This window comes from Salvia splendens, chromosome 11, assembly GCF_004379255.2.
Source record: "Salvia splendens isolate huo1 chromosome 11, SspV2, whole genome shotgun sequence".
Taxonomy (NCBI): domain Eukaryota; kingdom Viridiplantae; phylum Streptophyta; class Magnoliopsida; order Lamiales; family Lamiaceae; genus Salvia; species Salvia splendens.
Window position 1 is genome coordinate 19,824,299 of NC_056042.1, and position 16,702 is coordinate 19,841,000.

Here is a 16,702-nt window from a genome sequence, read left to right on the forward strand (position 1 = left end):
CATTCATAATTCTACAGAGAAGCCAATTTCCTTATCCTCCCCGCGGCTAAATATTTAAGGATTTTTAGATCATTGAAAACATTACCATCTTCCATTTTACCATATTTGTAATTGTAAAATTCGATAATTAAACAATTTACCCTAATCCAAAACGTCATGTTTCCAAAGAGCCAATTCCCATAGTATATATAAATGCGACTCGATTCTCCACCTTCATTCATCAAGTTTTCTTATCCTTCCTATCGCTTTGCATAGTTTGTCGGAAAATCACTATGCCGCCCTCCGCAGACTCCGCCGGTGGAAGCAGCGGCGGCGAGATCGTGCATTTTGGAGTAGAAAAAAATCGGGAAGAGCTTGAGCATGAATAACCTCTCCGATCTTAACAATCCGGAGGCAGCCAAGGAGGACCGCGGATACGCCTCTGCGGATGACGCAGCGCCTAAACCGTTCGCCCGCGCCAAACTTAAGCGAGGTTAGATCTAATTAATCACGTAGGTGGTGTTCGGTTTCCTAGAAAAAATAATACCAAGATTTAATCTAAGATTGAGTTGGGTTACCTTATGACTAATTATCCTATGATTATCCATCTAGAATTGAGTCGTGGATTGAATCTAATGAACCAAACACACTACATATTTAATCTCGTGATACAATTTTGCAAACAGAACACCTACAACTACTAATTGCTTGTATAGATGTAAGTGATATACTAATATTTCATGCATGATATATCGTAATAAAAAAATTATGCGACACGGTCTAACCCCTTTCTTGGAAGTAAAATTAAGTCGAATTTGTTTCCTATATTCAACTACTTCGAGAAAAACTTGAGAGACCACGCTCGGAAAATTATAAGTATGTTTAATTGTGGTTGTGGATTGATTGACCTTGCTTTTGTTTTGAATTGTCAGGAAGTCCATCTCCATGGACAGTGGAAGAGCACAAGCGATTCCTTATTGGATTGGGAAAGCTTCGGAGAGGAGATTGGAAAGGAATCTCTCGCAATTATGTCATGACTCGCACACCCTCTCAAGTCGCTAGTCATGCTCAGAAGTACTTCCTTTATCAGAGAAAACTCAATCACCGTCCCCATCTCCGACGTTCTAGCATCTTTGACATGAAAGGATATGGGCTAGATTAGATTAATATGGATTGAATAATTATAGTTGGGCTACAATTATAATTAGTCCATAAGCCCAATAATCATGAAACCTTAATGACTCTTTGTCTATATAATGGTTATTTATTCTCCATTGTGGGAGAAGAGAAATAGCTCAACATTAGAGAGAAAATACATAAAGCTTTGTAGAGAGAATACCTAGCTTTCTTCTACGGAGCAATTGTACCAGGATAGTTCCTACATCGGATTGGATTGCACGTGGACCTAGATAGTAGTGGATTCAACTTGCAGGACACAATCGTAGAAGAAAACACAACAGCAAGTAAGATTTAGTTTCGTTGTGTATTACATGCTCAACTTGCAATATGATTATGAATCTAGATATGTTATTCTTGTCTGCAATTTCTGCTGCGCTCATTAAATGAATACATGAATTCCTAACAGTGGTATCAGAGCTCGGGGCTCGATTCATAATTAATTTTGTTTCCTAATTAATTTGTGGATGATTTTGGAAATCAAAATTCTGAAATTGGATTTCAAAATTCTTTCGAAAATTAGTGCAACATATGACGCAATTACCGATTAATACAATAGGGCAGTACAGTTATGCAATATACGGAAGTTACGATGCGTTTTAGTTTTATGTTGGAAGTCATTAATTTTGAATTCCTATTGTACATCATTGAGGCGTGTACTAGTAAGCAGAAAGAGAATTCTTAATCGAAAGCAACAAGCAGGAAAAGAAAAGCTTCCGCAATAAATCCAAGAACAGTAGAATGTTTTTTTTTTGTGATCTTGGAAGATTTGTAATTGTGACGATTAACTCAACGAATGATGATTAATAGATTATGATTCATTGTTATTATTTTAAATAATGATATTGCATAAGTGTCGTGTCGTTGCTGTGACGATTCATGCGCTTCACTTGGATTATGGTACAATTATTATAATATATTATTATTTGAATTCATCAATAGGTTACTGGATACTAATAATAATAAATATATTATTAATATTAATTTGGAATTAATATTAAATATGTGATCATGATAATTTAGAATCAATAATATTAATCAAGCCAATAAATTACTTACTATCATTATTTTGAATAATAATAGTAAATGTGTTTTAATATTTTTTTAGAATTAATATTAAATATTTGTTTATATTAGTTTGGAATTGATATAGATCAGATGATAAATTTATTAATTGGATTAATGGATTAATGAGCTAGAATTTGTTAATATTATTATTTTTGGAATAATAAATAATATATGTGTTTGATGATGATTTGGAGTTATTACTTGATTTACAAATTTATTAATTTAGAATTAATATAGATTGGATTAATTTCGTTAATTAGATTAACAAATTGGGACATAGTTATCATCTGGAAATGATAATATATACTCCATAGCACAGTATTAATTTGGAATTAATATTAAATATGTATAATTATATTAATTTAGAATTAATATAATTAAATCCACATTTAATTAGAGAATAAATTTGATTTTATTTGTTGAGCATTATTTGATATCCTATGTGATAAGCATGCTATATGATTTTATGCTTATTTATTTAACTACAGTAGTTAGAGACCGTTTTATTACTTGGGTAGGCGGCGCCCAGTATGTGTAGTCCGTGTTATACTGTGTCTGGGTAGGCGGCGCCCAGTATTTGTAGTCTGTGTTATACTATGTTTGGGTAGGCGGCACCCAGTAATTGTTTGAAATTTAATATCAGATATTATATTCACAGAACTAGTATCACACTTTTCCCCATAAAATATAAGTCTTGTTTTGAAACAAACGCATCGTCCATCATAATTGTTTGATGTAACTAGCCTTTTCGACCACGAGTTTTACGCCAAAGTGTTTACTCTAAATCTACAAGGCCTAGGCTCATTCATAGATGCATGGTTGACATCGTGTGATTGGGTTGACTTGCTTAAATTGTTTAGTGACGCCAAAGCGACCTAAATAGTTTATGAATGCATATTAATTGGATTAATAAACCAAGAATTGCAAAATAGTTGTTACAATTGGCTTGGAGGCCTACCTTGTGATATTATTGTAGTGATCAGCCAAAGCAGGGGCTGCAATAATATAGACTTGGATCTTGGACCACTAAAATTTATATTTGATATAAATTCATATTTTATGTTTGGGGGGCATAATATATGTTAAAATTAGTGGGAGCTAATCAATACAATAAACCTTTGTTTGATTAGTGATACAAATGTGATCTTTATATGCTTTTCTAATTTGCTTTTCGTTTTATTTTCTATTCAGATAATATGTCAAACTTATCTTATGAGTGTATGATGGAAACAAACAAATTGACTAGGTCAAATTTCACGGAGTGGCATAGAGACTGCCCAAAACTCAAGGCACAAGGTGCAACGAGTGGGAGTTCAGCTATGTTTGTCATTGAGATAAATATGTCTATGAATAACTCACAATCCTGGGTATTGGATACCGCTTGTGGTTCACACATTTGTAATAATGTCCAAGGTTTAATTGACAGCAGGAAAGTGAGGCCTGGGGAAGTAGACCTACGTGTTGGAAATGGAGCAAAAGTTGCTGCCGAAAGCGTGGGAACTTATAGATTAGATCTTCCCTCAGGACATAGACTAGATTTACATAATTGTTATTTTGTTCCAGTTATTTCAAAGAATATTATTTCCATTCCGATGTTGGACATCGAAGGTTTTTCCTTCCATTTGCAAACAGCAGATGCTCGTTTTCTAATAATGGATTGTTTTATGGAAATGCCTCTTTAGAGAATGGATTATATATGCTTGAATACAAACGGAATATTCTCAATGTGCAAAATAAAAGACTTAAGCTATGTAATACGGATAATGCTACTTATCTTTGTCATTGTAGACTTGGTCATATCAATGAGAAAAGGATAGCGAGATTGCGAAAGTTAGACTATCTAAATTCATTTGATTTTGAATCATATGACGCTTGTGAATTATGTCTCAAAGGAAAGATGACTAATAAGCCACTTTCTGGGAAAGGGGTGCGTGCTAATGATGTGCTAGAGTTGATCCACACAGATGTGTGCGGACCGTTTCCAATTCTAGCAAAAGGTGGTTATTCGTACTTCATTACTTTCACTGATGATTTGACAAGGTATGGATGTGTATCTTATGAAACACAAATCTGTGGCCTTTGATAAATTTAAAGAGTTTAAGTGTGGAGTTGAGAAACAACTTGGGAAAAGTATCAAAACTCTTCGATCAGATCGAGGAGGGGAATACTTGAGCCGAGAATTTATTGATTACTTGAAATCGCATGGAATTCAGTCAGACTGGACACCTCCTGGTACACCACAAATGAATGGAGTATCTGAAAGGAGAAACCGAACATTATTAGATATGGTTTGATCCATGATGAGTTTAGCTAGTCTCCCTTTATTTCTCTGGGGTCATGCTTTACTAACGGCTATTTATATTCTAAATAGGGTTCCTTTTAAATCAGTCGAGAAAACACCATATGAGTTATGGTGAGGCAAGAAAGCAAGTCTTAACCATATCCGGACCTGGGGTTGTCCAGCTTTTGTTAAGAAAATGATGACTGATAAATTGGAAACTAAAAGTGAGAAATGTTATTTTGTGGGATATCCTAAAGAAACTAAAGGGTACGATTTCTACTGTCCTGAAAATCACAAGGTGATAACATCAAGGAATGTGACGTTCCTTGAAGACAGTTATGTCTGCAAGGAACAAGGTCAAAATACGGTAGATCATGAAGAAATTCAAGAACCACAAGTTAACAATAAGGATGAGGTATTATCCACTGGATTGGACAATAACTCGGTGGGAGTTTTTGATGATCTATTGGGAGGGGAAATTACTCTTAGAGAGGACCTTAGAGAGACTCTCGAATGACTACCTCAAGACAATGAGATGCATCTAAGACAAGATGATACAATAGTTGCATCACATCTACCTCAAGAAGATCATAGTGATATTCCTGAACCTTCTCACATACAGAATGAACAGCCTGAACCAGAGCAAAACCAACTCAATAGGCCTAGAAGGATTCGTCGTGCACCTGAGAGACTGAATCTAATGGTTGAGAACCAAGATGATGAAGTTGATTTAGATGATGATGAGCCTAAGACCTATACCGAGGCAGTGTTAGACATCGATCGAGAGAAGTGGCTTGAAGCCTTGATATCTGAAATTGACTCGATGTACTTCAACTTAGTCTGGGAACTAGTTGACTTTCCAGATGGGGTTTACCCCATAGGTTGCAAATGGATCTTCAAAAAGAAGAGAGATGCAGATGGCAAAGTACAAACCTACAAGGCTAGGTTAGTGGCAAAGGGTTATAGTCAGAACGAAGGCATTGACTATGAAGAAACCTTTTCGCCAGTTGCTAAGATCAAGTCCATTAGGATATTACTTGCAATAGCTGCATACTACAACTTTGATAATTGGCAAATGGATGTCAAAACCGCATTTCTCAATAGAGAATTAGAAGGCGATGTCTATATGACACAACCAGAAGGTTTTCTATCGAAAGAAAGGCCGAATGCAGTGTGCAAGCTTCGAGGAGTTGGAATATTTGTTTTGACGGAACAATCAAATCGTTTGGTTTTGTCAGAAGCAAAGAGGACCCATGTGTTTATAGTAAACGCGAGAATGGTAACGTTGTCTTCCTTATCATATATGTTGATGACATCTTGATTATGGGAAGCGATCGTTCCATGATGCAATCCGTGAAAGAGTGGTTGTCTAGTTCCTTTATGATGAAGAATCTAGGTGATGCTTCCTATATCCTTGGAATTAAAATCTATCGAGATAGACCAAATAGGATGTTAGGATTATCACAATCCGCTTACATAGACAAGTTGCTAAGGCGCTTCTCAATGGAGAATTCTAAGAAAGGTTTTCTTCCTATGGGACATGGCATTGTATTGCCAAAGAAGGATTGTCTTTCTAATGACAAAGAAAGAGACAGCATGAAAAGGATCCCGTATGCTTCGGCTATGGGATCTATTATGTATGCCATGTTTTCTACTAGGCCAGATGTGGCCTATGCGCTTAGCATGACAGACAGATTTCAGCAAAATCCCGGTGAGGAACATTGGAAAATTGGTAAGACTATTCTTAAGTACCTTAGAAGGACTAAAGAATATTTCTTAGTCTATGGTGGACAACCAGAGTTATCAGTTACTGAGTACACTGATGCTAGTTTCCAAACAGACCATGACGACTATAAGTCTCAGTCTGGATATGTTTTTGTCCTCAATGGTGGAGCAGTGAGTTGGAATAGTTCCAAACAAGGTACAACTGCCGATTCCTCCACTGAAGCCGAGTATATTGTTGCATCTGAAGCTACCAAAGAAGCTGTTGCTTTGTTAGAGTTCGTTAAAGAATTGGGTGTCATTCGGAGTGCCAGCATTGCAATACCTTTGTACTGTGACAACACTGGTGCTATTGCGCAAGCAAAAGAACCCAAAGCTACGAACAGGAACAAGCATGTTCCCAGAAGATATCATCTGATCAAATAAATAATTGAAAGATGCGACATAAAATTAGCAAGAGTACCTACCCACTGATGATAATTTGGCTGATCCTTTCACCAAACCATTATGTATAGCAAAACACAACAAGCACTTTGAGAGCTTAGGTGTTAAGCATGTTGGTAGATGGCTTTGAATCAGTGGGAGTTACAGTTTTATATGTCTTAGAAACATTTTGTGTTGAGACAATATTACTTGATCACATTATATGAAAATTTTATTTCCTATGGGTTTTGTGCACTTATTGGAATAATTGTTCGAAATGTTTGTATTTATTCTAAATATTTGTTTCCTTGAATTATGACTATCGTTAATGGTGTGAGACATTAATGATATAGTATAATTCTAAAATAGCTCTAACCAATGATTATCAAGAATGGGATATTGATGATATGTTATAGGTTAGCATGGGGTTTGCATCACATTCTTCGAGAATGTAGTTGTTCTCACAACTATGAGATATTGGATACTCGTGATGGACACATGGTATGCTTTGGAGAGTATTGGTATACCCTACTATTAAACTGTTTTGTTAAGTGTCTACAGTTTATTAGTACATGAAGTCTGTAATAGTCCTTGGATCTGAGGTCATTACACATTTTGTTTGTTGAGTGGTGTGCTTTGATCTTGTCCAACGCTTTGCCTCCCAAAGGAGGATTGAGAAACGGACTTGTGTTGGGTATATCATAAGATAAATGGAAATGGTAGTTGAGCCAAGAATGAGATTCATTCCTCGATTAGATTTTCGAGAGAACACTCAAATTCTCTATATTATTTGACCATTATGTCATTGGCCAATGCAAAGATATATTCGATTAAAGTAATTGAATATGATCGAATGGGTCATTTAATAAAGATGAGATAAAGTGATTGAGCTATTTGGATGACACATGACAAATCCTAGGCTCAATCGGGTGGTTAGCGAATGAAAGGATATTACTATAAACTTTGTGTAAAGGCTTGTTTACCGAATTCACGTAAACGTCCTTCATATATTGAGCTACGCTGCCAACGCAGTCTAGGAGTTTTGTGCAGACTTCGATTAGATCGTCGTCGATAATGAGGGCCTAAAGGGTCACACTATATGTGTATTTTGATTCGCTCAAGGGTACAAAGTTAGAACTGCGTATTATATCTAATGCTAGTCCAAGTGGGAGATTGAAAGGATATGGGCTAGATTAGATTAATATGGATTAAATAATTATAGTTGGGCTACAATTATAATTAGTCCATAAGTCCAACAATCATGAAACTCTAATGACTCTTTGTCTATATAATGGTTATTTATTCTCCATTGTGGGAGAAGAGAAATAGCGTAACATTAGAGAGAAAATACATAAAGCTTTGTAGAGAGAATACCTAGCTTTCTTCTACGGAGCAATTGTACCGGGATAGTTCCTCCATCAGATTGGATTGCACGTGGACCTCGATAGTAGTGGATTCAACTTGCAGGACACAATCATAGAAGAAAACACAACAACAAGTAAGATTTAGTTTCGTTGTATATTACGTGCTCAACATGCAATATGATTATGAATCTAGATCTGTTATTCTTGTCTGCAATTTCCGCTGCGCTCATTAGATGAATACAAGAATTCCTAACATGACATCCCCATTGAATCGGTACACCACCTAATCAATGTATTATACATAGTTGTTGCGTCTTGCTTGTTCATAAATCAATGGCAATATTATGAATTATTGTAACGAATTAGGTTGTTGCAACGAAGATGGAAGATGCTAAAAACGAGCAACATATCCCGGACTCTGTGCCTCAGCCCGTGACATCCAATGTCGATGTTCTACTAGCAATCCAAGGTGGGAATCCGTTGGAAAACTTTCAAAAATTTTTAGTTAACAATTCATCACCAATGTTTGTTCATCGTCTTGAGCCAGCAACTTCCTCTCGAGCCATGGCACATCATAACTATAAACATTCTTGACAAAAATAGACTAGGATTATTTATAATTTTGTGTAATTTCTTTCCCACCCCCAATTTTGTCTATTTAGTCTATATTGTTTACAATTAATGCAACAATTTTTCAATCATGTTTGATATAAGGGGAAAAAAAGTACTCCCTACGTCCATAAAAAATAGAGCACATTTATCATTTTTTGTTGTCCACGAAAAATAGAGCACATTTAAAAAAAGAAAGTTTTCAACAACTTCTCTCTTACTTTTTTCCCTTCTCTCTTACTGATAATATAGACCCCACATTCCACTAACATCATCTCTTACTTTTTTTCCCTTCTCTCTTACTAATAATATGGACCTCAGATCCAAAATGGCTAGTGGTAGTGGTACTGGTGCGAGTGGTAGTGGTGGGGATGATGCTGACAGAAAGCAGCAAATAGTGGAACGGCTGCGGGCTTATATGTCCGGCGAGGTACATCGTTGGATACAAGAGCACCTGCTGTGGCATCTGCATCCGATGGTACCTCGCCCCATCATCCATCGTCGAGCTGTTGTACCCCGGGACCACGTCGCTGCACATCGCCGGTTGTTTGAGGACTACTTCGCGGAGGAGCCGCGGTTTGGGGATAACTTTTTCCGGCGACATTTTAGAATGCACCGGCCGCTATTCATGAGTATCGTGAACGCTTTAGAGCGTCGGTACAATTATTTCAGGTTCAGGGAGGATGCAAGTGGTAGACCCGGTCACACGTCTATACAGAAGTGCAATGTCGCAATCAGACAACTAGCATACAGAGGCGCCGCCGACATGTTCGACTAGTACCTCCACATCGGTGAGATGGCTGCCAGCGAGTGTCTGATGTACGGGAATCAGCATGGGTTTCCGGGAATGTTGGGCAGTATAAATTGTATGCATTGGGAGTGGAAGAACTGCCCCGCCGCTTGAAAAGGGTTGTACACAACCGGCTTCAAAGGCAAGAATCCCACGATGATCCTCGAAGCGGTAGCTGAGTACTAGCTATGGATTTGACATGCGTATTTTGGAGTAGCCGGGTCGAACAACGACCTTAATGTCCTAAATTCATCCCCCCCTTTTCAACGAGCAGTGCATGGGAGCTGGTCCGGCTGTCAGTTTCGTCGCCAACGGCAACCAACACAATATGGGCTACTATTTGGCGGATGGGATATACCCTAGTTGGCCCGTCTTTGTGAAGACGATCAGATGTCCAATCGATGAAAAGAAGGTCTACTTTGCGGGCTGACAGGAGGTGGCGCGCAAGGATGTGGAGCGGGCATTTGGTGTGCTACAGGCTCGATGGGCGGCAGTGAAGAATCCAACACGGATGTGGTATCCTGAGTGCATCACTGATGTAATGTACGCATGTATTATCTTGCACAATATGATGGTCGGAAATAAAGGTCCAGTGCTGACTGATTAGACCAATGATGATGCTGATGCCGCCGGTCCAAGCCACGGTGTGGCCAACGCCAATGTACGAATGGGGATACCTCATGGGAACGTAGATCTGATCCGTGCATTTGCCGACATGCGTCAACAAGAAGCCCATATTCGACTCCAGAATGATATAATTGAAGAGTTGTGGACGTGGAGGGGGACACGTTGAACAATGTATTTAATTATGTATTTTTTTTAATTTAATTATGTATTTTTTAATTATGTATATATTTTTTAATTTATGTATTTTTTTTATTTAATTATTTATGTTTTTTTAGAAATAAAATCGTCACATTGTCCCCGTATTCGTGTCAAAATTTTAATTCTGCAATTGTTAATTTGTGAATTTGTGAATTTTAATTATTGGGATGTCCGTCGGGATGTCTGCTATTGTGGAGTGGGATGTCCTTATGACGTGGCAGTGCTGTGGGATGTCCTTATGACGTGGCAAGAGGTGTTTTGGGATGTCCGTCAGTATGTTCGTCGGGACATCCGTCCCTATTGTGGATGCTCTCACATTCCACTAACACTACTTCTCTCTTATTTTTTTCCCTTTCTCTTACTTTATCAATTCCACATTTAAACTGGTGTCATTCACAATGTGTCTTATTTTTCGTGGACGGAGTATTGTTCTAGCGACACGGGAGGTAACTTAGAGATTATAGATCAAAGCTTTCATCTATGCATCTTAAACGATGTGAGGTTACAAGTCTGAATGGATATCTAAAGCCTTCGATTTGCAGAATTATTCGGTGGAATAACTTGCTCTCACATATAGATTTGAGTAGGATTAATAGGAAATCTACATGGACTAAAGAATGACGGGTAAATAATTTATTAATTAAATTAACATAAATAGAAAATGTTATGTGGAATAAAACTATAATAATAGTACTGTAAACTTTGGTATTTTTTTTAAAACAAATTAAACGTAATTGATTCGATACAAGCACCAAAAGATTGGTGTGCATTTATGAAATTAACCTTATTTATCGACTATACATAATATTTAGCCAAAATAATCACTATATGTGAAAGTTGTGATCGTAATTATGCATTGTTATGAATGGTTTAATCATTGAAATTTACACTGAAAAATGGACGAACAAGAAGATAATTGATTCAAAAAAGATGCAACGAAGGCTTAGCTAGACAAAAACTCTCAATTCTCACGTCACTTTAACTCTCAAGAACAAAATGACTCACAAAATCCCATTAATTGTAACAAATTTGCTCTTCTCATATTTTTCGGGATCGAAACTAACAAAAAAATTCAAATAAGAATCTTGAACTTGTTAGCAACTTCCATTTTATGGTACATCCATTCATTGAAATAAAGGCCCAACATTTTCATATTGGGCCATACCGGGCCCAAACTGTTGAGTCCATCAGTCTTTAACAAATGATCTCTAAAACTATTGGTACGCTAATTTAGTTGGATAAACTTATTTACGATCTAATTTATGAAAATAATGATGAGATCCCCAAAAGATATGAGGTAATAAAATGAAATATTTGGAAGCAGAATCTATGTATGGTGATTATTGATCTGGTGTTTAATAATGGTAATGATAATGTAATATTAAATTCCTACTGAACTTACGATGGACTGGAAAAAGAAGATCATTAAAAATCAGATCCACTCATTATATTCGTATACTACATGCTATGAGTGTAGCCGGCCATACACGCACATGGACATGGGAGTATAAGACTATAAATTACTACTACTCTCTATTCTACTCTTTGTCATTTTATCCCGTCATAAATAATTGATTCTTTTAGACACATAATTACAAAATTAAAGTTTGAAAAGTGAAATGCTGCGAGAATAAAGTTGACAAATATAATAAAAAAAAAAAAATATAATAATAATAATAATAATAATAATAATAATAATAATAATAATAATAATAATAATAATAATAAGTGTTTGTTAAGGTGTTAATTTTTTATTAAAAATAAAATGCCTTAATTTAGATGGGATGTTCCAATAGGAATACGAATAGCTTATGTTGGACCGGGGAGTAATAGTTAACAAATTTGAAAGATTTGATTAACTTTTGATAAATCCCATAAAATTTAAAAATAGAATAATGAATCACGAATTTTTAGTTTGTTCTCAATTGCTTGTATACAAAATGACATTTTTTCTTATACTTAAAAAATTAGGGATGTCAATCGGGCGGATTGTCGGGCTATTTGTGTACGAAGCATTCGGGTTATTATTTTTTGTGTTATAAATTTTCACTAAAAAATACTTATTTTTTAGGGACATAAAAATTTTCACGCACTCCACACACTATACACATTTCACACACGTCACACAAGTGACACACTACACACACTTCATACATTATACATATTTCATACATTTCAAACATCCACTTTTTTTCCAGTTTTTAGATTATTTTTTCAATCCAAACCGAATCTAAAATTTGCAAAAAGTTTAAACTGAACCAAACCGAAAAACTAAAAAACAGAACAAAATTTGAAATTTCAGTTTATGAATAGTGTGTGTAGTGTGTGTCATTTTATTTTTGACATTAATACTATCAACAAAATTGTGTTTATTTGTCAATCTCCCATCAATAAATATTATACTCCCTCTGTCCTGGTTAAGATGACACATTTCTTGGTTGACACGAGATTTTAGGAGTTATTGGTTAAAGTACATTTTAATATTTACTTAGATTTATTTTTTAATATCATTGTTTTGTAATACTGATTGAATAAGGATGTTATACTTGAATTCAAATACAGAAATTTGAATCAAATAGCATGCAAAATTATTTCATTCGTTTACAACCATAATCATAATATTAATGAAGGACTAGTAAATGGAGTATGACATATAATAAAGTGAGAGTAAGTAGTAATAGCCATCCCATTTTTATAAAACTATGATAGTCACCGCCTGTTAGACAAATGATGTGGGATACGCTAGATTAGTTAGTGATCAAGATTTATGATTAAGTTAGAGAGGGATATAATTTTAATAACACATGTTTGATACACTAGTTATTTTTTTTCTAATAAGCCCACTTTATTTGATAGAAAATGTAACACCCCCTACCCGATCGTCTGTCAATCGAATAGGTGATGTCACAATTCCGGTAGGATAAACTAAATTTCTTTTATTTGTTAAAGTATTGCTCGAAAATAGCACTAATATGCCACGACATTTTAAACAAAACCATAATTCTTATAGATAATTTACAGTGTAGCAAGATCCAAAAAACAAATGTTAATTATATTACAGCTACCACATTCTACCAAATTGATGAGCTTATATACCAAAAGGTCACAGGATCAGTGATTAATGACGACAAAATGCTGGGTAATGAAGACGTACTGCCGAATCGTGCAAAATAGCTACAGGAATCTAAAAACTTAGAGCATTCCCAACGGTGAGCAGCAGCTCACCGTCCGTCCTTGCCGCTGGCAAGGACGAGCTCCGCCACCATTGCGCTCTTGCCGCTGGCAGGGCGCTGCTCTATGCATAGAGCACGTCCGTGCCAGCGGCAAGAGCACGAGGTGTGACGTGGCAGCTTCTGATTGGCCCGTTGATTTATCATTTATTATTATTATTTTTTAAAAAAATCGAAAAAATCTGAAAAATTCAAAATTAATAAAAAAAATATTGTCTCACTTCCTAATAAAATATATCCATTTTTTCCACACTTCTAATTTATTTTTTTCATTATTTTTACCCCAAAATTCATACTTTCATCTATAAATACTCTCATTTCAAACACAAAAAATGACACTATACTAAACAACTCTCTCAATCTCAATTTTTAGGATTTTAATTATGTAATTTTTAATTTTTAGGAGTTTAATTATGTAATTTTTAATTTTTAGGATTTTAATTATGTCGTTTTTATTTTATTTGTCATTTGTAATATTATTTAGGTTTTTTAATGAATTTTAGTATTATGGAAATGTTTTTGTTTAATTGAATTTTAAATTTATTGTGCTCGTCCTTGCGGAAGAGCACAGCTGTGGGTGTTGTGCTCTTGCCAGAGAGCAGGCATGAATAGTACCGCCCGGGCCCACAACCGTGCCGCTGGCAAGAGCACGGTTGTGGATGCTCTTAGGAACCTGTACCATACACAAACTTGTTACCAACACTTAATTCAAACAATACGTTAGTAGTAAAGAATTCATTACTATTGAAATTGGTTAATCTTTTCACAACATGTAAAGAATTTATCTATTCAGAATTTGATTTATAAACATGTTCAATCTATATTTGAGTGGCACGTTACTATACGTTGCATCAACTATTTTCATGTAGTATCAACAAATATTCTGAGAAAATTCAAAAGTAGTTTCTAAAATCAACAACTTCAATAACACCATATTTAACATCGATAACCTTAACATCGACAGTCCTGATTGCTTCTATCTCAAACGATAAGCGCATAGGCAATCCACTATCGATAACCCTCATAGGGGTAACGATAACCTATAGGAGGGTGCCAATAACCCACATTGGGGTGACGATAACCCATAAGAGGGTTTCAATAACCCACATTAGGGTGACGATAACCCATAGGCGGGTGCATAATCATCACATACCATCTTTTATAGCAATCTATACTACAATCATGTAGTAAAACATATCCAAATAAAACCAACCATACACATACACAATCATATAAACTTACTCTGTATTAGTATTATCATTTCATATCACATTATCATCCCGTAATCCACATCAATAATTCTATCGTTTTCCAATTTTTAATCACTATAACCACCCCACCAACGTATATATATCAAGCACATAAATATCATATAATTCATACCATTTTTCCATAAGAGAATCAACCTTTTAAACACGGAGCATGTTACCTCAGGAGCTACTCGGTTCGCAACCTCAGGATTTCCTCATATACTTTAGATAAAAGTTAATTCCTACATTAGGCTTATCATTCATGAATAAAATGAATAAATATTTCTTTAGACTCCAGTATGTCTTTCGCTCACCATTGCAGTAATGATCACATTTTTCACTATTCACATGTTCTTAGTAATTTAATCTCAAACCACACGCTGGCCAACAAAAATAGTCAGACTAACCCTTTAAATAATAATTCTACCACAGATTCATGTTTATGATTAAACCTTAAGTCAGATTATATTTATTTGAATATTCTCTTTTAGCTTCATGTGGATGTGTAATCAACATAATCTAAAGATTCGATTTACCAACGTATTACTCAAGTATGTCCATCGTAAGTAATTTAAATATCTAAAAATCCTATAACTAAAGGAGAACAGAGAATAAAGAAGCAAGGCATGTGCATTACAGAGTATAGTATGGACGCACGGAGAGTAGAAGTAAAACGTCGCCCGATGGAGGACAAAACTAGAAACCGGAGAAGGAGCAGAGGAATACATACCAAAAAAAAATCTCCGTGTGGGAGAAGACAGAAGAGAATGTGGATGGGGCGCTTACCAGCGTGAAAGTCCGGCGGCGCTGGCTACCAATTTCCGACGGCAAGGGAACTCGATGGGAAAAGAGAAGAGATTTCGAAAGAGAGCGAGAGGTAGCTGAGCGAAGTGGGTTGAGCACGTTTTTCCTCCCCTAAAAATTAGGGATTTTCCCCTTTTTGGCCATCTAGATTATTCTACATTTATCTATTAAAATCTAGAGAATTCTATGGTGAAAGCCAAATTTAAAACTAAACAAAGTATTCTGTACTCGTGTGTGGAATATAGGTATAAATTCATCACCCCAAAAAAATGACAAAGGATCGGCACTAAATGGGAAAGATCAATTTTATAAATTTTCTTTTAATACATCTAAATTACTTCCTTCTATATTTATACACATATACTTATTTTAATGCATATGCATATATATACTTAATTAATGTAGATTCGTGTATCCTTAATTAAGCACTAATTTAAAATTACTTCAGACATCATAAAACAATATTTACCAAATCTATAAATTTTTAATTTATGATGATATTGAATTGAATTTATTATATCAAATGATCTTAAACAGACCATTTTCTCATTGGAATGCAAGATTCTGTCTAACCCAGTTTTTGGAGCATTACAGAAAAGTTATGAAATCAGAAATAAATATGCAATGACAAATTTGTCCTTATTGAATTCAATTATTTCCTAAATTGTTCTTGTTGCATTGACATAATTAAACCCTTAAACAAATCCTTGAGAAGAAGTGTGTGTAATCACACCTATAGGGTTTATAAGCCACAAATATAACTCTTCAAAAACCTATGAGAAAAAAAATTGATCCAAATCAAACAATCGGTTATATTGAATTGAAGGAAACTGAATTGAAGGAAACGAATAAAAATAATATCATCACAAGAAGGAAACAAATTGAATAGCTCACAAAGAATTTCATTATTATAAAAAAAAGAGAGAAAGATTTGGTGATGAATGAGCTCCGAATGGAAATTTTGGCAATGGACTTTGGAATTGCTTGTTCATTTTAACGCAGATTTACTTGGAGGAAGAGTTGATACGATTTACTTGGAGGAAGAATTGACGCAAAATTTCTTGGAGTATATGGTTGAAGATTGACGCAAGGGTAAGAAGGAGAATTTTTTTCTTTTCTAGGTAAACAAATTGAGGGAGATATGCTATCCGACCAAATTTATGAGATACATATCACTGTAT

The 16,702-nt window shown here is 35.3% G+C and overlaps 1 protein-coding gene across 1 annotated transcript; it reads left to right on the forward strand.

Moving 5' to 3' along the window:
- The first annotated feature begins 360 nt into the window (after positions 1–360).
- LOC121754552 (transcription factor MYB1R1-like) lies at positions 361–1,141 on the forward strand. Its single transcript, XM_042149891.1, has 2 exons — positions 361–472; positions 912–1,141. Exons 1-2 carry the CDS (start codon positions 361–363, stop codon positions 1,139–1,141), a joined length of 342 nt encoding a protein of 113 aa, XP_042005825.1.
- Positions 1,142–16,702: the final 15,561 nt, after the last annotated feature.

What these genes read in the sequence shown, in the direction of transcription:
- LOC121754552 (XM_042149891.1), top strand. Translation starts at nt 361, where the DNA reads ATGAATAACCTCTCCGATCTTAACAATCCGGAGGCAGCCAAGGAGGAC. An exon ending in CCGCGCCAAACTTAAGCGAG is followed by an intron (nt 473 to 911) that starts GTTAGATCTAAT and finishes TTGAATTGTCAG; the next exon opens with GAAGTCCATCTCCATGGACA.